At 43.7% G+C, this 24682-nt stretch overlaps 1 protein-coding gene across 1 annotated transcript in view; it reads left to right on the top strand.

Moving 5' to 3' along the window:
• STK31 (serine/threonine kinase 31) overlaps nt 1–24682 on the top strand; it is a 195916-nt gene that overhangs the window by 1383 nt on the left and 169851 nt on the right. The window contains exon 2 of the mRNA XM_040434003.1: nt 714–788. Coding sequence (XP_040289937.1) covers nt 714–788 — 75 coding nt within the window. The remainder of the gene's footprint in view (nt 1–713; nt 789–24682) is intronic.

Below are 24682 nucleotides of genomic sequence, written 5' to 3'. Positions count from 1 at the left end.
AGGTTGGCAGGTGTCAACCTTAAATGAGTTGTCAGATCCCTACTGCAGTTCTAGTTATGTGCCTGAATCTGCTTTGCCTAAAGAAAGAAATGCACTTGCCTAGTGCCCGCAGCTGAGGGTACTTTCACACTAGCGTTTTTGTTTTCCGGTATTGAGTTCCGTCCTCAGGGCTCAATACCGGAAAAAAACTGATCCGTTTTATCCTAATGCATTCTGAATGGAGAGTATTCCATTCAGGATGCATCAGTTCAGTCCCTCTTACGTTTTTTGGCCGGAGAAAATACCGCAGCATGCTGCAGTTTTCTCTCCGGCCACAAATCCTGAACACTTGCCGAAATGCCGGATCCGGCATTCATTTCCATTGAAATGCATTAATGCCGGATCCGGCCCCAAGTGTTTCGGCAAAACGTATCCGGTTTTGCGGTCTGCGCATGTGCAGACCTTTAAAAATGAGAAAAAAATTTATACCGGATCAGTTTTTCCAGATGACAACCGGAAAGACTGATCCAGTATTGCAATGCATTTATGAGACTGATCCGCATCCGGATCCGTCTCACAAATGCATCCGTTTGCTCAGGATTGCCGGATCCGGCAGCCAGTTCCGTAGACGGAACTGCCTTCCGGAATCCTCTGCTGCAAGTGTGGAAGTACCCTAACATAACAAATTGTTTGGAAATGTATGTAAGGTAATGTCTCATTTCCTTATTTTCCAGGTTTATGGTGGTATGTTTTCAGCAGATAAATGCTGGTACAGATGTAAACTTCTGCATGTGGTTAGTGATGAGCAGGTAAGTATTATATTTTGGTGGTCAGTGCTAGCTATACAGATGCATTTCGTTTTTGGTCTATGCGTTTATATTTTTATTTTGTCTTCTAGTGTCCGCAATCATTTTATCAAAACATACATTGTTGGACATTGTCTCAAAGTATCAGTTCATGTACCCCAACAGGTGTAATAGCTCTAGGCTGAATTCTCAATCCTGACTGTTCTGACCGCAGGTTTTACTGACCGGAACTCACAGCATCCTAGGGATCTACAGTGCTGTGAGTTCAGGTCAATTAAAGAGTCACAGAATTTTCATAAAACTTTTGATTCGTCACACAGACATATCAAAGGTTTTGGTTGGTGGGGTTCTGGATGCTGAGAACTCCACGATCACTAGAAGGAGAGAGAAGTGGTGTCTCCTCACTGCAGTGGACGGAATTGAGATGGTCCCATAGACTTTCCATTGAGTCCATCTCGCTTCTTCTACTGCAGCGACACATCAAACGTTTTATGAAAATGCAGTGAGGGAGATTTGTCAAAACTTGTTTAAAGGAAAACTGCCCATAGAAAACAATCATTTTATGACCCTTGTGACTCTTTTAAAGGATATGGACACCTTTTGTAAAAAAATTATAATAATTTTTGTGTAGAAAATAATTTTTCCAATTGGTTCTATCTATCTTTTTTTTGTTCTACATCCTGCTGTGCTTTCTATCAGTCATCTGACTGATTTTCTGTAACTCCTCCTGTGTGCACACAGGAGCGCGCACTGTCTCCCTCTCTCTCCTCCTCCCCCACTTGTGTATCAGAAGCTGCCAGGTCTGGCACACATGAAGCCCCCCCTCTCCTGAAAAGCCTGACCCTCACGGACATCTCTCTCACCAGGAGCAGCCCCAGACTACATTGTGGTTACAGGACCTGTGGTGATGTCACAGTCATGTGATCAGCCATGTGTGTGGGATGAGTTAGGAGAACAGACTCTGGGTAGGACTGTGCTGGTGGAGAATGCAGAGGTACTTTATGTATGGAAGGTGTGTGTGTGACGAATACCACACCTCTTGCCCGCTTGACGTCGCCTACGTCGAGCTCACGAGGCGCGGTATGGTCACGGGTTACAAAAGACGGGACGTTACGCCCTCCAGAGGAGCAGGTAAGGTCAGCTTGGTACAGTTTACACATACACCTCCTGTCCACGCTGGCACAGAGAGGCAACAAGCTGAGAGAGCCTTTTCACGGCCGCAGTGAAAACAGCGCTGTCTCAGCTCGGATAATCTGCCATCAGCTTCTCGTTTGATGTAAGCCCGGTCCGCTAACGGGATTATATAGGGTGAGAAACCAACCCGCGGTAGCTTATAACTAGGCCAAAACACGGACGTGGGGATTCGTGATCGAGATACAAGACAGCACAAGATTAAATTATATATGTAATCGCCGTAAGGGCACACTAGATATAACACAATATACACAGAGAATATATACAGTGGTCTGAGGTTACAAATACAGGTTATATGGGTACAACAGGGTTAAGCAGAGTAAAAGTCAGTTACCGGGTAAGATGAAAGTTCCTTTTGGTTGTGAGGTGTTCTTTGCTGCAGTTCACATGAAGGGCCGTGATCTCAGCTAGTTCCTGGGTCCCTCTAAACACATTACACAATGTGACCCTTCTTCAGAGAAAGACCCTGCCCTCTGGCTGGCACAAGCCTTTTAACCTGTAGCCCGCCCCTCCTGGCCTTTGGGAGGGGTCCAATACCCCCTGCTGGACTGGCTGCAAATGACACACAAAACACTTTAGGTTCATAGCTCCAGTCCAGAAGGTCACAGGGAGATGGTTCTGGGACCAATGGATCCGCCTGTGTTCCGGCTACAACTTGAGTCCAAACATGGTACCGGTATTTGGTTTCTGTGGGGAGATATGGATATCTCCTTTCCCTGGCATCCCCCATCAAACAAAGACCATGGGCACATACATCGTGGCCACCGGGACACAAATATGTATACGGTTTGCGCCTGCGATGGCTGGGCGATTCATAATTCCTTATGAAATGTAGGTGCCAACATGTCTGGGAGGTAGCGTTGATCCTGGCAAGGGCTGATACCTCCTGCTGGGGGTTTTCCCTGCAGGAGTTAGCTTGTCTCAAAACTGTCTGATTGAGGTGTGACATTCTCCACCTGGGGCCTCCTTGAAGCCTGGACCACTGGGGCTTTCTTCTTTGCTAGCTGACAATTACATGATTTTCCTTTTTCCTATTTTATGACGTAAAGTCATGATTTTATTAAAGACACGGAGGCGAGTATTGCTTTCTCTTTCTTTACTAAAACTTACAGCAGCAAAGAAAAAAGCATCAATCAAACTGATAACCATGGCAACCAACTCCTCCCCACTGTGCCAGTATAATAGTCTCTGACTCTGTTAACTCCTCCTCTTTCTTTGGTGACCGATGTCCAGAACTTTGAAGGCTAGAACCAAACTCTCCAACCACGGAAACTGTAACGGAAGAATGAAGCTGGAAAATCAAACACCAACCGCACCCAGAAGACAGCATATTCAACCTATGAAAAGAAACAAGACAAAGGTAGAAAACGTCCCAATATTGCACAAAATATCGTCAGCAGTGCACAGTAATGAACATACAGCATAATCAGATAATGAAAATCAATGTACAAAGACAAGTAAACCATGCATAAACAGAGACCCCAGGGAGGGCAAACAAAATGGGAGGGGCAATACTCGCCTCAGTGTCTTTAATAAAATCATGACTTTACGTCATAAAATAGGAAAATCATGTAATTTTATTACACGACACGGAGGCTCCTATTGCGAGTTTAAAGCTGACCTACAACAGAAGAAAAAACATGAACCGTAGGCCTGAAATAAAACTCACGAAATTTAGATACACGAGACCAATCCGCCATCTTCATAATATCCTCTAAACGCGCTCCAGCTACTGCCATAGAGGTCGCAGAGGCTCCTCTAGTGGAATGAGCAGTGAAAATCGCAGTATCCACTCCTGCCAAAGCCATAACCCATTTCACCCAACGGGCTAAGGTGATCGTGGAGACCGGACGGAAAGGATGCCGATAGGACAGAAAAAGCTCAGGAGAAGAAGTGAAACGATGAGAGGCCATACGAGCCTCATATTTGAAAAAGACGCCCTAAATTAGGGCATTTTAGATACACTCTGGTGTTCCAGATCAATGTACCCCCCCCAGGGGGTTAATATCCACGCATGGCTGAGAGACTGAACACTGACACAGAAGTTGGTCAAAGCAATCTCTAACTTTTATTACATGGGGTAGAATGTATTATACATCTTCAAAAGAGGGCAGTCCTCTCTGAGGCTAAAACATTGTTTCATTGGTCAAAAAGGAAGAAGAGATAAGAGAGAGGAAATAATACACCTGCATCTGCGCAGTGAATACCACTTTGGAATGTGAACTAATGTAAACATCTGGTTACCATCGCCATTTTGTAATGGCTTCTATTCTAACAATAATACTGCATACGTCATATGTGACACTTCAAAGAGGTGCTTCTCTATAGGCAGTGAATAATATATATATATCATCAAGCCATATGATTTACTTACGCATCTCTACCACACTCTATGGGACACCTGTAGAAAGATGAGAAATCAGACACTGCCCGCAGCACTTTGCCCCCCCTCCTCTCCTGCTTGAGACAAAGAGAAAGGTGGGGGGGAGGCACTTGGAGAAGAAAAAGTTTAACTCATTACAGTCCTAGATATACAAAATATAGAATAAAATTCACACATCTTTAACATATTCCTGAAGACATGACACTGGACAAAGAGCAGGAGAATCCGGGAAACTGGTGTACGAGACCGACCGAATACTGGTTTTGGTGCGACGTGTGATGTTGAACACGACCCCATCAGGAGTAAATGAACGAGCGTCGTGATCCAAAGCGCGGACGTCTGACACTCTCTTGCAAGATATTAAACAGAATAAAGAAACCAGTTTGGCTGCAAGTTGACGGAGAGAAAGGTCCGCATTAGAAGGCCACGAGGAGAACAAGGAAAGCACCAAAGAGACGTCCCAAGTGGAAGAGAAACGAGGCCTGGGAGGGCGAGAGAGGCGGGATCCCTTGAGAAGTCTGCAAACAAGAGGGTGCTGACCAGCGGGACACCCGCCAAACCCTTGGTGAAACGCGGAAATGGCAGAACGGTACAAATTGATGGTACGGTAAGCCTTACCTTCTTCAAAAAGTGAAGCAAGAAACTGAAGAACTTCTGTTACAGCACTTGAAACGGGATCCAGGTGCCTAGCCAGGCACCAATCAGCCCAAGACCTCCAGGCTGATCGATAAGCTCGCCTGGTTCCCGGCGCCCAAGCTTCGTCCAATAGACGTCTAGCTGCTTCCGAAATTCCAGCGATGTCCCAAATTCTGCATGCCAGGAGCTGAAGGGAGCCGTTGAGGACGAGAGGGTGTCCTAGACCCGCTGGATCCAACAAGAGGTCCGGCAAGACCGGAAGAAGTAGAGGGCATTGGATCAGGCATTCCATAAGCTGAGGGAACCACGATTGCGTGGGCCAGAACGGAACTATGAGTACAAGATCCGCTCCCTGACGGCAGATCTGAGATAATACTCGAGACACCATCGCAAACGGGGGAAAAGCGTACGCGAGGTGGCCGGTCCAATCCTGGAGGAACGCATCGACTGCTTCCGCGTTCGGATCCGGACGCCAGCTGTAAAAGCGTGGAAGTTGGCATTCAAACGGGACGCAAAGAGGTCTAAAGAGAATGGACCCCAATGGGAAGATATGGATGAGAACACTGTGCAATCTAACTTCCAATCTCCCGAGTCCGACAGGAAACGTGAGCTCCAGTCTGCGTGAGTATTGTGGAGTCCCGGCAAATACTCCGCCGTAACTGTGATTTCTCTGGCCATGCAGAATGTCCAGAAATCCCGAGCCAATCTGGACAGAATCGCAGAATGTGTGCCTCCCATGGCATTGACATACCGAACTGCAGAAATGTTGTCCATCCGCAGTCTGATGCAAATCCTGGACAAGCCGCCCGCAAAACTGCGAACTGCAAAAGAACCCGCCAGAAGTTCCAAGGCGTTGATGTGGAGCTTGGATTCCTCTGGTGACCAGGGCCCTCCGGTCATCACACCCTCGCAGTAAGCACCCCAGCCGAGAAGGCTGGCATCCGAGTCTATCGTGAAGTCCGGTCGGGGACAAAATATCGCCTTCCTGTTCCAGGTCTCCAAGTTGTGGATCCACCACGTCAGTTCTTCTCTGGTGTCCTTGTCCAAGGTGACTAAATCCGCGTAAGATGCTCCCGCATGGAGGTGAGCAATCTTGAGACGCTTTATGCCGCGATAGTGCAAGGGAGCCGGAAACACAGCCTGAATCGACGAGGAGAGGAGGCCTATGACTCGGGCAAGATGCCGTAGGGGAACCTGCTGGAGAGACAGAGTATGAAGAAGGCAGAGTATGGCACGAACCTTGGCAGACGGAAGGCTCAGAGACACTGTGGAAGAATCGATAGTGAAGCCCAAAAATTCTATGGACTGGGCTGGATTAAGTGACTATTTCTCCAAATTGAGGAGGAATCCCAGCCGGGATAACAGGTCCATGGACCACTGTAGATGGGTCAGAAGGACAGAAGGACTCTGGGCCAATATAAGGATATTGTCCAGATAAATTAGACTAATTCCCCGACTGCGGAGACAGGAAATAACCGGACGAAGAAGCTTGGTAAAACACCAAGGGGCGGAAGAGAGACCGAAGGGTAGACAGGAGAACCTCCATATCTCTGAGTCCCAGAAAAAACTAAGGAGATCCCTGGACGGTTCGGCCACCGGAACCGTCAGGTAGGTGTCCTTCAAGTCTAATTTGACCATCCAATCTCCCTGGAGGAGCAAATCCTGAGGAGGTGGATACCCTCCATCTTGAAGTGCCAATATTTTACAAAAGCGTTTAGTGCCCGGAGATTGATCACGGGTCTCATCTGGCCTTCTTTTTTGGCCACCAGGAACACACTGTTGATGATACCCTCCGAGGAAGGTGGGGCCCGCTCTATGGCGCCCTTCTGACACAGCGCTGACAGTTCCTGTCGTAAAAGCAGGTGTGATGAGGCTGGGAGAACCGTAGGATACGGGGAAGGAATTTGGATGTGGGGGCAAACTAACTCTATGTGAAACCCCTGGACGGTCGAAAGAACCCATGGGTCTGCAGTGATGGTTTTCCAAACACGAAAAAAAAAAAAAAAAAAAGACGGAGCCTGCCCCCTACACAAGGAGTCAAAGAAAACGGTGGCATTAGACTTACCGAAAGGACGTCTGGATGATGAACCTCTGGCTCCACGTGAGCCCCAAGACGATCCCCGGGTGGGGAAGAAAGTGGGTGGTTGACGGAACTCCTGGTTGGAGGGTCGATAGGAAAAGGAGCCTCTGCCGGACCCGCGGGTCTGGTATGATGAGCGGCCGGACAGGCGGCCCCTAGAGCTGCCGGCCCTGTTAGAGACCCGTCCTTGGAACACTCTTTTCATGGACGTTTAAGCCTTATCGAGGGCAGTGAAGGCTCCTACAAATGGGAGAGATCCTTAATGAAGGAATCCCCAAACAGCAATCCTTGAGCCTCTTTGCCTGTCTCCGTCAGGGCCAAATTGGATAATTTAGGCTCAATTTTAAAAAGAATTGCTTTACGACGCTCAATCGAGAGTGACGTATTTACGTTGCCCGTGATACACACGGCACGTTGTACCCATCCCGGAGTTCTTCCGGGTCTACCAGAGTGTTCTGGGTTCTGGCTGACTCAGCCAATTCAAATATTTTTGTCAATGGGCCCAAAAGGTCCAATAATTTGTCCTGACAGGACTTTAAGGCCGATTCAAGACCCTTCCTGGGGTTCCAGCCCGACTTTGCTAAAAATTTACACATTTTTGGGTTAACTACAGGCGTCTCACAGACCTTGTTAGGGATAATAGGTCTGGGGCATTCAGCCTTGAGTTTATTACGTGCCTCTTTAGATAGAGGTTGGCGTATACGGGCCTCCAAATACTTGGCAATATGTGAGGACGGAAGCCATTCTGCCGACCTCGGATGGTGGAGAGCATCCGGGTCAAAAAGGGGGTCCCCTGCAGGATCCAAAATTGCCGAGGCGTGAAGTGGAACCTCAATGGGCGCTGCCGACGCCGAGGACGGACCTGGCAGGTCCGAATCCAAGGGATCCTCCTCCTCTATATCCACCAAGTCTAAAGACTGGTACTGAGCCTCCTCGTCAGAATAGGGTTTGGAACCCGATCCGGCATCATGCTGCGCTCTAGCGCATTTCCATTGCCTCGCCTTTTCTGCCTGGCGGGCGTAGGCTCTTTTGCGCGAACGATGCGCGCCATCATGGGTGGCTATATTTCCACCAGTCGTAGTGGTTCTGGAGGCAGGTAACACAAATTCAGGTGGCAAGGGCCCCAAAGGTGTAGAGGAGGAAGGACCAGTCATAAGGGCCTCAGTAATTGAACTAGAAATGACTGAGGACATAGACCCCATGGCGGCTTGTATTGCAGCAGTCACAGAGCGTTGTATTGCTAAAGACTGCCTCAGGAGTAATAGCGTTTGACTCCTGAACATGAGGCATTGTATCCATGCTCTCAGGGACAGGGCTAGTTACATGTATAGAATTCTTGGACATGATGCTCTGAGCCCAAGGCTATGACAGAATTGGCTATCACAGGTTAACTATATAAGCGCTGTATGTATATCGATAGATATCTAAGTTTGGGCTGACCTAACAGACAAGAGTAGTATGCAGGGGTAGGAAGGGCTTATATAACGCCCTAATAACCACAGGCGACCTGAGGGAGACTGAGCTGCAGCAGAGGGAACTCCGGATGCGGACGTCTGGGAAGCGAGAGAAAATCTTGCGCGGTCCCGCGAGAACACCGCAGAGAGCGCGAAACACAGCCGCAGAAGAGGTAAGAAGATGGCGGCCGAGATCTCGCGAGATCTTGGCCGACAGAGACGAAGCGCACGGAGGAACGCAGCTAGGGGAGGACGCCGCAGACTGACACAGAAGGATTGAACAACCGAACGGAGGGGAGGTAGACAGGTAAAAACAAGTAAATGAGGAGAAAATCTGAAAAGTAAAACGGGAATGAGGGGAAAGGCAAAATAATAAAATAAACCCCACAAGGAAAAGGTTACCAAAGCCCAGAGGGCTAATATCCCTAGAAAACTAAGAGGATACTACAAAAAAAAATACTAAAAAATACCATATATTTCCCATATAGAGCATAAAATAAACATCCACCCACAGATATAAGGAGAAGTACTTATCTGTGAGGGGAGCAGCAAAGAAAGAGGAGACTATTATACTGCCACAGTGGGGAGGAGTTGGTTGCCATGGTTATCAGTTTGATGCTTTTTTCTTTGCTGCTGTAAGTTTTAGTAAAGAAAGAGAAAGCAATAGGAGCCTCCGTGTCGTGTAATAAAATCAGATGGCTGGGGGGTGGGAACTTATTTTGCATGTACACTGATGTACATGCCAAAAGGTGAATCAAATGACAATCAGGGCTGCCAGTAAATAATAATCCAGATTCCTGACAGTGTGTAAAGCTGGGCTATGTCAGTGTAACCAGTCTATTGTACAGTTTTCTGTGTGTTATGTGCACACAGTAGTTCTATGTGTGTAAGGGCTCATGCACACGACCGCTGTTTTGCGGTCGTCTGCTTTTCATGGATCCGTTGTTCCGTATCTGAGTTTTTTTATTTTTCTTTAAGTCCTCTTCCGTTCTGTTATTCCACAAAACATATCCGTATGGTCCCGTATGCGATCTGTTTTTTGTGGATCGGAAACAGTAACTTATTAATCACTAAACACATGAGCAATAAGGGCTGGGCATAGCATTTCTGCATTATGGATCCACAAAATACGGCTGACATACGGATGTGTTCCGTGTGTGTTCCATATTTTTGTGGACCCGTTGACTTGAAAGGGGCCTCGGACCGTAATTTGCGGACAATAATAGGACATGCACTACTTTTTTGCGGAACGGAAATACGAAAACGGAATGCACATGGAGTACCTTCCGTTGTTTTTGCGGACCCACTGAAGTGAATGGTTCCGCATACGGTCCTCAAAAAAACAAAACTGAAGCGGAAAGAAAATATGTTCGTGTGCATGAGCCCTAATGGACATGTAGCAGAGCTGTGTGTGCAATATGTATATAGTAAACTATCTGTGTAATGGGCATGTGGTAGAGCTGTGTATGTAATATGTATATAGTAATGTCAGGTGGGCGCTGTGTATGGCAGCGTCAGGTGGGCGCTGTGTATGGCAGCAGTAGTCTTATGTTTAGTATATGATGTTGGATAAATATAAAATTGTCTACATTTATTTCTGTATGGGAGACTAGCAATGGTTTCCCTGCAGAAATATCAGCCTCATAACGTTATGTGGGCCTATGTATTATATATGTAAATTACCGCAAAATTTGTACTCCTCGGCTAAAAATCCTCCTCAAAATTGTTGGAGTATTTTTACTCTTCTGGAAAAAATGTTGTGCGACCTCTGCTGTCAGCTGTAACATACAGCTGACAGTCTGCTTCAAACTGCATTATAAAAAATAAAATGGCTGCACACCATTATACATACAAACAATAGAGCTAAGAAGTGGGGGTCATTCTAAATAAAAGTGGTACAATACCGACTATAAAGGAGTTAATGGTAGTTCTTAGCGCACATATTTGATCAAACATGTTTCGGGCCCATCTACCAGGCGTCAAGGTGGCTTCCGCAGATGGGTCCCTAACACTAATATACTGCCTCTCTTTGGACTTGCCTAGGCCTACAATATTCAGGGCAGTGTAGGAACCAGCTACATACGTACTCTGCTCAGAAGTCCCAGGTAGATTGCGTGTTCAGTCTAAAAGAGGCGCTACCCTCAATATATACTACAAGAGAATTTAGACTAGAACCTTCAGAATCACAGGTGCATATCCATGAAGCAAACTGCAGACCTAACCCCTTCCATTCCATGGTCCTTAGGGACCGCTGTATGGAAAGTGCTAACCATCAGGCCGCTGCTCTGCTGTGGCCCGATACCATCCCACGTCGTGTGGGATGGCCGTCCTCACCTCCATACAAGCTGCCTCCCTTTCAGGATGGCAACAAGCCCCCTTCCTTCATGATGGCCAGCGAGGCAACAAGCCCCCCCCTCCCCTTCAGGATGATCGGTGACGCAACAAGCCCCCTTCCTTTCCCCGGGTCAAGGTTTCCAGAGTGGCAGCGGGCGTTTAACCCCTTCCATTTCGCGGTACTTAGGGACCGCTGCATGGAGGGATAACCATGGGGCCTCTGCTCTGCTGTGCCAGCGGCCCGATGCTTGAATGGTAAACTGAAGGAGGAAGCTCCCTCCCCCATCGGGTTGCTGCGCTGCTGTGGCAGCGTCCTGATGGTTACCATGGTAGCTGAGCCGGATCAGGCTTACTGTGAATGACTATACAATGTACTGCAGTGTATTGTAGAGGCATCAGACCCACTGGATCTTCAAGCATCAAGTAGGTCTGATTCGAAAAAAGGTCCTTCTTCCTATATCCGCACATCTGCTTCGGTAACGACCTGATCTATAAAAGGATCACATACCTTTACTGCACGGTGAACGCCATAAAAAAAAAAAAAAAAAAACTATGATGGAATTGCAATTTTGCCCACCACACTTCCCACAAAATGGTATAAAAAGTGATCAAAAGAGTCATATGTACCCCAAAGTAGTACCAATCAAACTGTCATCTTATGCCGCAAAAAATTGCCCAAAAAATAAAGATATGGCTTTCAGAAAATGGAGACAATAAAACATGATATTTTTTTTTGTTTCAAAATGCTCTATTGTGTACAACCAACATATATTTAAAAAAACAGACGTATTAGGTATTGCCGCATCCATAACAACCTGCTCTATAAAAAATATCACATGAGCTAACCCATCTAGTGAACGACGTAAAAAAAAACATTAAATAAAAACCGTGCCAAAAAGCCATTTTTTTTAAATCACCTTACAACACAAAAAGTGTAATACCAAGCGATCAAAAAGTCATATGGTACCAATCAAACCGTCATCTCATCCCGCAAAAAATTAGCCCCTATCCAAGACAATCGCCCAAAAAAATAAAAAAAATGGCTTTCAGAAAATGGGAACACAAAAACGTTTTTTTTTTTTTTTTAATTATTTTTTTTGTCACATTTCATCACATTAAAAAAGGGTGTTTATAAATGAAAAATGCCAGCAGAATCAATTTACATAGTTAATGGTGTTAACATAGTATACAACAAGTTACAGCAGAAAAATACCCCCTAAAATTAAAATTTTAATAATATGCCTTTAAAAAGGTCCCATATGGGCCTCCTGTAGAAACACCAAAAATTACATACAGACTAATTAACTGATAGCACATAACCAGCAATTATGAGAATTACCTGGGGTGGGGGGGGGGGGGGGGGGAGGAAATTCTATCCCTATAACCACCCCTATCCTAAAACCTCAGGTGGAGACCCCCTGTCCACGTACCTAGACTAATCTCCCTATTGTGTCCCTACAGGGAGTTAGGCTAGAGTACCCCAGGTATGAGGTGAGGATAGTAGAGTGCCAATGGCACCAAAATTAACTGAATAATGCTAGATATAGACAACACAGTACAGACACATAAAAAGAAAAATCAGGGTTGATAGTGATCAAACACCTGAAATACATAAAGTTTAAATATCATAAATAGTCAGGGTTGACAATATGGTAAAAAAAACACCTGAATTAACCTTGACGCGTTTCCCCCTAGTCAATGCTGTGGGATCATCAGGAGGTGAAGATAATAAAGACACTGTCGGTCTGTGCAGTACTCGTATAACAAGATATATGTTGGGACGAAGCCACATTATATAAATACATCATCGCTCTACAGATAATTAAGACGGGGGGGTATGTAATTTTGGGGCCACTCCACGAGCAGTGTGGCCCTATACCAGACCAGCCACCAGTCACGGATGTCCTGTGCGGCTATGATCTAGGTGCTGTAGTCCAGATCCGGGAGGCCAGAAAAGAGGTGCATTCCCCGTCCTGTTGGACAGAATAATCATATGCCTAAATCAATGAAATTTCCAACACATGTACTACAGGGTTGGCCATTTATATGGATACACCTTAATAAAATGGGAATGGTTGGTGATATTAACTTCCTGTTTGTGGCACATTAGTATATGTGAGGGGGGAAACTTTTCAAGATGGGTGGTGACCATGGCGGCCATTTTGAAGTCAGCCATTTTGAATCCAACTTTTGTTTTTTCAATAGGAAGAGGGTCATGTGACACATCAAACTTATTGGGAATTTCACAAGAAAAACAATGGTGTGCTTGATTTTAACGTAACTTTATTCTTTCATGAGTCATTTACAAGTTTCTGACCACTTATAAAATGTGTTCAATGTGCTGCCCATTGTCAATGCAACCCTCTTCTCCCACTCTTCACACACTGATAGCAACACCGCAGGAGAAATGCTAGCACAGGCTTCCAGTATCCGTAGTTTCAGGTGCTGCACATCTCGTATCTTCACAGCATAGACAATTGCCTTCAGATGACCCCAAAGATAAAGGTCTAAGGGGGTCAGATCGGGAGACATTGGGGGCCATTCAATTGGCCCACGACGACCAATCCACTTTCCAGGAAACTGTTCATCTAGGAATGCTCGGACCTGACACCCATAATGTGGTGGTGCACCATCTTGCTGGAAAAACTCAGGAAACATGCCAGCTTCAGTGCATAAAGAGGGAAACACATCATCATGTAGCAATTTCGCATATCCAGTGGCCTTGAGGTTTCCATTGATGAAGAATGGCCCCACTATCTTTGTACCCCATATACCACACCATACCATAATTTTTTTTTGTTCCAACAGTCTTGGAGGGATCTATCCAATGTGGGTTAGTGTCAGACCAATAGCGGTGGTTTTGTTTGTTAACTTCACCATTCACATAAAAGTTTGCCTCATCATTGAACAAAATCTTCTGCGTAAACTGAGGGTCCTGTTCCAATTTTTGTTTTGCCCATTCTGCAAATTCAGTGCGCCGATCTGGGTCATCCTCGTTGAGATGCTGCAGTAGCTGGAGTTTGTAAGGGTGCCATTTGTGAGTAGCTAATATCCGCCGAAGGGATGTTACGTGACATGCGGCGAGTGCTACGCTGTGGGCTCTTGCTGAATGAAGCTAGGACAGCCACTGATGTTTCTTCATTAGAGACAGATTTCATGCGTCCACATTTTGGCAAATCCAACACTGAACCAGTTTCACGAAACTTGGCAAGCAGTTTGCTAACTGTAGCATGGGAGATGGGTGGTCTCGTAGGGTGTCTTGTATTGAAATCTGCTGCAATGACCCGGTTACTGCGTTCACCAGACATCAACACAATTTCTATCCGCTCCTCATGTGTTAACCTCGGCGACATGTCAATGGCTGTAAACAAAGAGAAGTTTGTAAATAACTCATGAAAGAATAAAGTTACGTTAAAATCAAGCACACCATTGTTTTTCGTGTAAAATTCCCAATAAGTTTGATGTGACCCTCTTCCTATTGAAAAAACAAAAGTTGGATTCAAAATGTCCGACTTCAAAATGGCCACCATGGTCACCACCCATCTTGAAAAGTTTCCCCCCTCACATATACTAATGTGCCACAAACAGGAAGTTAATATCACCAACCATTCCCATTTTATTAAGGTGTATCCATATAAATGGCCCACCCTGTAGTTTCAATATAGTGTATCACACACTTACAGTTGGAGGATAAGATACACCCTTGTTGGAGGAGAAAATTGCTTCTCCCGCCCTATTGGACAAAATGATCATATGCCCAAGTCGATAAAGGAATTCCGGCATAAATAAAACTTAGTCAGTATGGTATACTGCAGTATACTGCACACTTACGGTTAGAAGATACAGTATGCCCAACTTAGATATGATGGATCAGATGGCATTCCGACCGTCCTGTCAAGTAAGGGTCCCAGTGAACCCACACTATGATTAAGGGCTCATTCAGACGGCCGTATGCTGTCCGCAAAAATACTGAATGCTATCCGTTTTTTTGCGGATCCGCAAAAAAAATGAAACATGTCCTATACTTGTCCGTGAAAACCAGGACATGGCCCCATTGAAGTCTATGGGTCCGCAAAAATACTGAATGCTATCCGTTTTTTTGCAGATCCGTTTTTTTTGCGGATCCGCAAAAAAACGGATAGCATTCAGTATTTTTGCGGACAGCATACGGCCGTCTGAATGAGCCCTAAGAGACAGGGATAACATAAGTGCTTACAAGAAATTTCTGTATCCCTCTAGTCAGGGGTTTAGGCAAATACAACTTACGTCCTGCAGGCCTCCCTCCGTTTTGAGCTCCCCCTGGTAGGCGATCTGCTAGCCCACTGTAAGTGCATTTAAACCGCTCATAATCAGCGCCACTCACATCATTAGTTGATCACACATGTTCCGGGCTGCCTCACTTCCGGATATTGGAACGCAGATGCGTTCCAAAAGACAGTTTACGGTTTCCGGTGGCACCATACTACTATTACAGGGCTGCCTCATTTCCTGCTGCTGGAACGCATATGCGTTCCAACAGATCAGTTCCGGTCCCTCAGGGAAAGCGGTGCTATGCATTTGGGATAGGGGTGGTTATAGGGATAGAATTTCCTCCCCCCCCCCCCCCCCCACCCCAGGTAATTCTCATAATTGCTGGATATGTGCCATCAGTTAATTAGTCTGTATGTAATTTTTGGTGTTTCTATAGGAGGCCCATATGGGATCTTTTTAAAGGCAGATTATTAAAATTGTAATTTTAGGGGGTATTTTTCTGCTGGATCTTGTTTATAAATGAACCAGCAATTAACCCATGCTGGCATGTGCAATAATAAATACATCAAAATATTACAATTGTATCAAAAAAATCTTGTGTGACAAATTCATAACCATGTAAAAAAGCAATACAGTAAATGTTAATACATAAATGGTACAAAATCAATGTGTACATAAAGTGCTACAAAATTACCCATGATTAAAAACAATAATTCCAGTTCATTTGTGTGTGGAAAAAACCGGAACACATGATGGTGGGCGTAAGTGACAGCACACGCCAAGGCAATTTACACAAACCCATTATAGATCGACCGCTATACACGGCGTCCCCGATCCTCCAGTGCGCATGCTCCAGGCGGCGCATCATATCAGTATCATATAGCAGCGTCATAACGACCATGCACATGCGCAATATTCAGTATTCCTCCACAATCGCCATCTTGGAAAAGGTAAAACACAGGCGAAGCACAACTATGACATAGCGTCCCCATCTGTGTGAATACCATTCAAACCATGGTGATACCATACTAAATCACACATGAAACACACTGCCAACCAAAGTTACCGTGAGGTACCAATTGTTAAATCATACACCGGGAACCATGTACGGAAAGAGCCGAGCCACCAGCATTTTCACACAGTGTTAACCCTGCTGATCCCGCAACATTATGAGGGATCTCCTCGTATCTTCACACACATGCACAAGGAATCTGAGCAGCCATATCATTGCAAAATAAAAAACCCATATAAAAAAAAAAGACACCTAATGAATAAGTCGGGGTTGAAGTTGCGTTGATTGTGCATCACATCGTCCACCAATCATAGTCCCTGGTCCTTTACCACCACAATCTATGTGTAGGAATAGAAAAGGAAAGAGAGAAAAGATTATTATACATATATCCTCCATATATTGTAATACAATAGTTACATTACAACCTAACCCTAGGAAAAAGACATAAACGCACATACAGTTAGACCGGGCAAGCTACCCTCCAAATACCTATCCTAAATTGAAGTCTGCATTAAGGCCATATGCTTTTAAAGAATTAAGGGTATATATCCACCATATTTCTTTTTTCTTTAATAATGAAAACCTATTGACCCCCTCCTGGGCATTGGTACACAATCAATAAGCCAGCATTTGAGATCTTTCTTTGTGGTTGAGAAGATCTGCAAAATGTTTAGAAACAGGCAGATCCTCTCTTTTCTGTCGAATACTTAATCGATGGTTGTTCATTCTGGATTTAAAATCTGTACAAGTTTCCCCGACGTATAAGATATTGCAAGGACAAGATAATACTTATATCACATGGTCAGAAATACATGTCAAGTGAAAACGAATGGGGTAATTCACGGCTGTAGATGGATGAATAAATGCAGTAGATTTACACATATACCTACAATTGACACAACCTAGACAGGGAAAACACCCCAATCCAGAACGTGTCAAAGTGGACTGTCTCAATACTTTTTTAGTTCCAACATCATCCCTAACCAGCTGATCCCTCAAACTCATGGATCTCCTATAGGAGAACAAGGGTGGACTGTTGAATTCCGGTACATCCTTAATAGACCCCCCGCTAGAGTGGGCCAATGTCGTCTGATAATACAACCAATATCATTGCTCACCTCTTTATAGGTAGATACAAAGGGAATTATAGATGTTGTACCTTTCACCACTGGATTGGAGAGGATTTTCTTCCTGTCCAATTCCATTACCGCATTACGATGCTCTTTCAATAATTTATATGGATATCCAGGATTTTGAAATTTGCGTATCATGTTATCCATAGTTTGTCCAGATTCCGCATCATCAGAGACTATTCTCTTGATGCAAAGCATCTGCGAATATGGAAGAGAGCGTATCATTTTTTTAGGATGACAACTACTATACAGAAGCGCAGTGTTCTTATCTGTGGGTTTGGTGTACAACTGTGTGTGGAAAATTCCATCAACAATTGACACCTTAGTGTCCAAAAATTGCATTTCACTGGTAGACTATACCAATGTGAATTGCAATGATGTATAAACACCATTGAGAAAACTATGGAAATCCATGAGTTGATCCTGACTACCTGTCCAAATGAGGAAGATGTCTATGTATCTCCACCACCTCAGTATATACCTGAAGTGGCTAGATAGATAGATGACTTCCTCCTCAAACACACGCATGTATATATTGGCGTAAGTGGGGGCCATATTAGACCCCATAGCCACACCCCACTTTTGGATATAAAAAGTATCTTGAAACAAGAAATGGTTATGTTCCAATAAGATAGTAAGCAGACTAAGAATGAAGTCCACAGCCACATCAGTCAGTGTGGAGGTGGACAGCATTCTCCTAACCGCATTAATCCCCATACAATGTTCAATTGAGGTATACAAAGAAACCTCAAATGATGCTAGAATTACATTCTGAAAATCAGAAATATCCACTTGACTCAATCTAACCAGAAAATCACTGGTATCACGAATATAAGAAGTACCACCAATAGCAAAACCTCTTAATAATCTATCAAGGAATGTGGCTGGGTGACTAAAAATAGAATCAGAACCGGATACTATTGGTCGCCCAGTTGGGTCGACCAGTGTCTTGTGGATCTTGGGTAGTACATATAGTACTGGGGTTACAGGATGAGCTACAATGAGATAATTCATGAGCTCACTATCTATTACCCCTGCCATATGAGCATCATTAAGGCACCGTTGAATCATGGAGCTTATTCGAAATTTCGGATCACCATCCAAGATTCCATAGACATCAGTATCCTCCAATTACCGTAATATCTCAGCCTCATATTTCTTGGAATCCATAACGACAACAGCACCACCCTTGTCCGCAGGTTTGAAGACAAGGGTGGTGTCGTTTTTAAGTTGTTTCAGGGCTTGTACTTCATACCTAGTGAGGTTGGGATGTTTAAAGGTGGAATCATCATGACTAGATCTCAACTTCTCAATATCAAACCGTACGCCTTTGATAAATGCATCAACAGCAGGTTCACTCGTGTCAGGAGTGAAGCCGCTCTTGGTGTATAAATCAAAGTCACGTAAAGATAATTCACTAATTTTGTTAGTAACCTTATTGCTTTTACCCCTGAACCAAGTTTTCAATTTGATGGAACGAAAAAATGTAAATAAATCGTATTCAAGTTTCAACCAATCCACATGCATGGTAGGACAGAAAGAAAAACCCTTATTTCGAACACTCACTTGATTTGCGGTGAGTTCCTTGGAAGAAAGGTTGTCATTTCTTCTTGTTCATGGCTTTGTTGGACATGCCTCGAGTCTTGAAACTGCGTGATTTGTCGATTTCGTTTGTAGCGTCGACCGCCACGTCTGGTTCGAATATCTTCAGCGTGAATTATGTTCTTTGACATATGATATTGAGGACATTATACACAAATTAAAGGCGAATATGTGAGTTAATGATTTTAATATCTATACTAATGTATTGAATGAACACCTGTTGAAGTTCCAAACTCAAGCAGAGGAAGGTAAACGCATTAAATGGAACCGTGACTCTGATGACTACAAAAGGGGCTCAGTATATACTTGACATAGTGATTCATCGACATCGCACTACAGGGATAACAATAAGAGAAGAAAACGCATTCCAACTGTCTCATCAGAGTGATTTTTTTAGGCGACAAGACAGATACAGTCAAATCACGCAGTTTCAAGGCTCGAGGCATGTCCAGCAAAGCCATGAACAAGAAGAAATGACTGTTGTTAACCTTTCTTCCAAGGAACTCACCGCAAATCAAGTGAGTGTTCGAAATAAGGGTTTTTCTTTCTGTCCTACCATGCATGTGGATTGGTTGAAACTTGAATACGATTTATTTGCATTTTGTCGTTCCATCAAACTGAAAACTTGGTTCAGGGGTAAAAGCAATAAGGTCACTGACAAAATTAGTGAATTATCTTTACATGACTTTGATTTATATACCAAGAGCGGCTTCACTCCTGACACGAGTGAACCTGCTGTTGATGCATTTATCAAAGGCGTACGGTTTGATATTGAGAAGTTAAGGTCTAGTCATGATAATTCCACCTTTAAACATCTCAACCTCACTAGGGATGAGGTACAAGCCCTGAAACAACTTAAAAATGACACCACCCTTGTCTTCAAACCTGCGGACAAGGGTGGTGCTGTTGTTGTTATGGATTCCAAGAAATATGAGGCCGAGATATTACGGCAATTGGAGGATACTGATGTCTATGGAATCTTGGATGGTGATCCGAAATTTCGAATAAGCTCCATGATTCAACGGTGCCTTAATGATGCTCATATGGCAGGGGTAATAGATAGTGAGCTCATGAATTATCTCATTGTAGCTCATCCTGTAACCCCAGTACTATATGTACTACCCAAGATCCACAAGACACTGGTCGACCCAACTGGGCGACCAATAGTATCGGGTTCTGATTCTATTTTTAGTCACCCAGCCACATTCCTTGATAGATTATTAAGAGGTTTTGCTATTGGTGGTACTTCTTATATTCGTGATACCAGTGATTTTCTGGTTAGATTGAGTCAAGTGGATATTTCTGATTTTCAGAATGTAATTCTAGCATCATTTGAGGTTTCTTTGTATACCTCAATTGAACATTGTATGGGGATTAATGCGGTTAGGAGAATGCTGTCCACCTCCACACTGACTGATGTGGCTGTGGACTTCATTCTTAGTCTGCTTACTATCTTATTGGAACATAACCATTTCTTGTTTCAAGATACTTTTTATATCCAAAAGTGGGGTGTGGCTATGGGGTCTAATATGGCCCCCACTTACGCCAATATATACATGCGTGTGTTTGAGGAGGAAGTCATCTATCTATCTAGCCACTTCAGGTATATACTGAGGTGGTGGAGATACATAGACGTCTTCCTCATTTGGACAGGTAGTCAGGATCAACTCATGGATTTCCATAGTTTTCTCAATGGTGTTTATACATCATTGCAATTCACATTGGTATAGTCTACCAGTGAAATGCAATTTTTGGACACTAAGGTGTCAATTGTTGATGGAATTTTCCACACACAGTTGTACACCAAGCCCACAGATAACAACACTGCGCTTCTGTATAGTAGTTGTCATCCTAAAAAAATGATACGCTCTCTTCCATATTCGCAGATGCTTCGCATCAAGAGAATTGTCTCTGATGATGCGGAATCTGGACAAACTATGGATAACATGATACGCAAATTTCAAAATCCTGGATATCCTTATAAATTATTGAAAGGGCATCGTAATGCGGTAATGGAATTGGACAGGAAGAAAATCCTCTCCAATCCAGTGGTGAAAGGTACAACATCTATAATTCCCTTTGTATCTACCTATAAAGAGGTGAGCAATGATATTGGTTGTATTATCAGACGACATTGGCCCACTCTAGCGGGGTCTATTAAGGATGTACCGGAATTCAACAGTCCACCCTTGTTCTCCTATAGGAGATCCATGAGTTTGAGGGATCAGCTGGTTAGGGATGATGTTGGAACTAAAAAAGTATTGAGACAATCCACTTTGACACGGCCTGGATTGGGGTGTTTTCCCTGTCAATTGTAGGTATATGTGTAAATCTACTGCATTTATTCATCCATCTACAGGCGTGAATTACCCCATTCGTTTTCACTTGACATGTATTTCTGACCATGTGATATAAGTATTATCTTGTCCTTGCAATATCTTATACGTCGGGGAAACTTGTACAGATTTTAAATCCAGAATGAACAACCATCGATTAAGTATTCGACAGAAAAGAGGATCTGCCTGTTTCTAAACATTTTGCAGATCTTCTCAACCACAAAGAAAGATCTCAAATGCTGGCTTATTGATTGTGTACCAATGCCCAGGAGGGGGTCAATAGGTTTTCATTATTAAAGATAAAAGAAATATGGTGGATATATACCCTTAATTCTTTAAAAGCATATGGCCTTAATGCAGACTTCAATTTAGGATAGGTATTTGGAGGGTAGCTTGCCCGGTCTAACTGTATGTGCGTTTATGTCTTTTTCCTAGGGTTAGGTTGTAATGTAACTATTGTATTACAATATATGGAGGATATATGTATAATAATCTTTTCTCTTTCTTTTTCTATTCCTACACATAGATTGTGCATCACATCGTCCACCAATCACATAGTCCCTGGTCCTTTACCACCAGAATCAACGCAACTTCAACCCCGGACTTATTCATTAGGTGTTTTTTTAATTTTTTTTAATGTTTTTTTTATTTTGCAATGATATGGCTGCTCAGATTCCTTGTGCATGTGTGTGAAGATACGAAGAGATCCCTCATAACATTGCGGGATCAGCAGGGTTAACACTGTGTGGAATTGCTGGTGGCTCTGCTCTTTCCGCACATGGTTCCCTTTGTATGATTTAACAATTGGTACCTCACGGTAACTTTGGTTGGCACAGGTGATCCTATTAGCAACAGTGTGTTTCATGTGTGATTAGTATGGTATCGCCATGGTTTGAATGGTATTCACACAGGTGGGGACTCTGTCATAGTTGTGCTTCGCCTGTGTTTTACCTCTTCCAAGATGGCGATTGTGGAGGAATACTGAATATTGCGCATGGTCGTTATGACGCTGCTATATGATACTGATATGATGCGCCGCCTGGAGCATGCGCACTGGAGGATTGGGGACGCCGTGTATAGCAGTCGATCTATAATGGGTTTGTGTAAGTTGCCTTGGCGTGTGCTGTCACTTACACCCACCATCATGTTTTCCGTTTTTTTCCACACACAAATGAACTGGAATAATCATGGGTAATTTTGTAGCACTTTATGTACACATTGATTTTGTACCATTTATGTATTGACATTTACTGTATTGCTTTTTTACATGATGTTATGAATTTGTTGCACAAGATTTTTTTGATACAATTGTAATATTTTGATGTATTTATTATTGCACATGCCAGCATGGGTTAATTGCTGGTTCCTTTATAAACACCCTTTTTTAACGTGATGTCACTTCCTCTCACTATATATGTTCACTTTGGAAAGTTCACATTGCTTGAGGAAGGCTTCAGGTTAGAGCATAAACGTAGCGTCACCTATAGGTGAATAAAGATACCATTTTTTACTGCTACTTTGGAGTGCTGCTCTATTTTTTCTTTATATATATATATATATATATATATATATATATATGTATGTGTATATATATATGTATGTGTGTGAAACTCGAAAAATTTGAATATCGTGCAAAAGTCAATTTATTTCAGTAATGCAAATTACCAAGTTTGGCGTTCAAGGTTCGGGTTATGTAAGAATTCAGTTATGGATTCTGCTACCACGGACCATAATTAAGGATACATTCACACGTCTCCCGCGATGCGGGAGCTAGCACATGCGTAGTTTGTTCCCTGTGCTGATGCCCGCACAGGGAATGAACATGATGCCGACACTGCGCATGCGCTAGCTCGCACATCGCGAGATTTCGACGCTCCAGCTCTGTGACGTCAGCCAGCAAGGAGGAGATTCGCAGGACGCGAGGCGGTGCTGTGCTCCTTTCCGCTTGACTCATCTCCGGACACAGAACTCATATCAGGTTCATTTGCATATGGATCAAAACTGTTTTTTAACACAATAAAAGCACAGAGAGCTATGGGGACTGGGTATTGCAGATGTGCTTGCGGCCATCTAGCAACCCATGTCCCCAGCTCTATGCACAAAATCCTGGTGACAGGTTCCCTTCAACACTAGTCGCAACGTTTTAGCTCATAGCTTAAAAAAAAAAGACTGTGAATGAGCTGAAAACAGTGCGACCAGAGGGGTGAAATAAGTGTTTGAGTGCAGACGTTTTTTTCTTTATAAATATATATTTTGTATGTGTATGTACAGTCAGGTCCATAGATATTGGACGTCGACACAATTATAAAATTTTTGGCTCTATACACCACCACAATGGATTTGAAATGAAACAAACAAGATGTGCTTTAACTGCAGACTGTCAGCTTTAGTTTGAGGGTATTTACATCCAAATCAGGTGAACGGTGTAGGAATTACAACAGTTTGCATATGTGCCTCCCACTTGTTAAGGGACCAAAAGTAATGGGACAATTGGCTTCTCCGCTGTTCCATGGCCAGGTGTGTGTTATTCCCTCATTATCCCAATTACAATGAGCAGATAAAAGGTCCAGAGTTCATTTCAAGTTTGCTATTTGCATTTGGAATCTGTTGCTGTCAACTCTCAAGATGAGATCCAAAGAGCTGTCACTATCAGTGAAGCAAGCCATTAGGCTGAAAAAAACAAAACAAACCCATCAGAGAGATAGCAAAAACATTAGGTGTGGCCAAAACAACTGTTTGGAACATTCTTAAAAAGAAGGAACGCATCGGTGAGCTCAGCAACACCAAAAGACCCGGAAGACCACGGAAAACAACTGTGGTGGATGACAGAAGAATTCTTTCCCTGGTGAAGAAAACACCCTTCACAACAGTTGGCCAGATCAAGAACACTCTCCAGGAGGTAGGTGTATGTGTGTCAAAGTCAACAATCAAGAGAAGACTTCACCAGAGTGAATACAGAGGGTTCACCACAAGATGTAAACCATTGGTGAGCCTCAAAAACAGGAAGGCCAGATTAGAGTTTGCCAAACGACATCTAAAGAAAGCCTTCACAGTTCTGGAACAACATCCTGACAGATGAGACCAAGATCAACTTGTACAAGAGTGATGGGAAGAGAGGAGTATGGAGAAGGAAAGGAACTGCTCATGATCCTAAGCATACCACCTCATCAGTGAAGCATGGTGGTGGTAGTGTCATGGCGTGGGCATGTATGGCTGCCAATGGAACTGGTTCTCTTGTATTTATTGATGATGTGACTGCTGACAAAAGCAGCAGGATGAATTCTGAAGAGTTTCGGGCAATATTATCTGCTCATATTCAGCCAAATGCTTCAGAACGCATTGGACGGCGCTTCACAGTGCAGATGGACAATGACCCAAAGCATACTGCAAAAGCAACCAAAGAGATTTTTAAGGGAAAGAAGTGGAATGTTATGCAATCCGATTGAGCATGCATTTAACTTGCTGAAGACAAAACTGAAGGG

The sequence above is a fragment of the Bufo bufo genome, chromosome 5 (genome assembly GCF_905171765.1).
Source record: "Bufo bufo chromosome 5, aBufBuf1.1, whole genome shotgun sequence".
In the NCBI taxonomy this organism is placed as follows: domain Eukaryota; kingdom Metazoa; phylum Chordata; class Amphibia; order Anura; family Bufonidae; genus Bufo; species Bufo bufo.
This window is presented reverse-complemented; position numbering and strand designations above follow the sequence as displayed.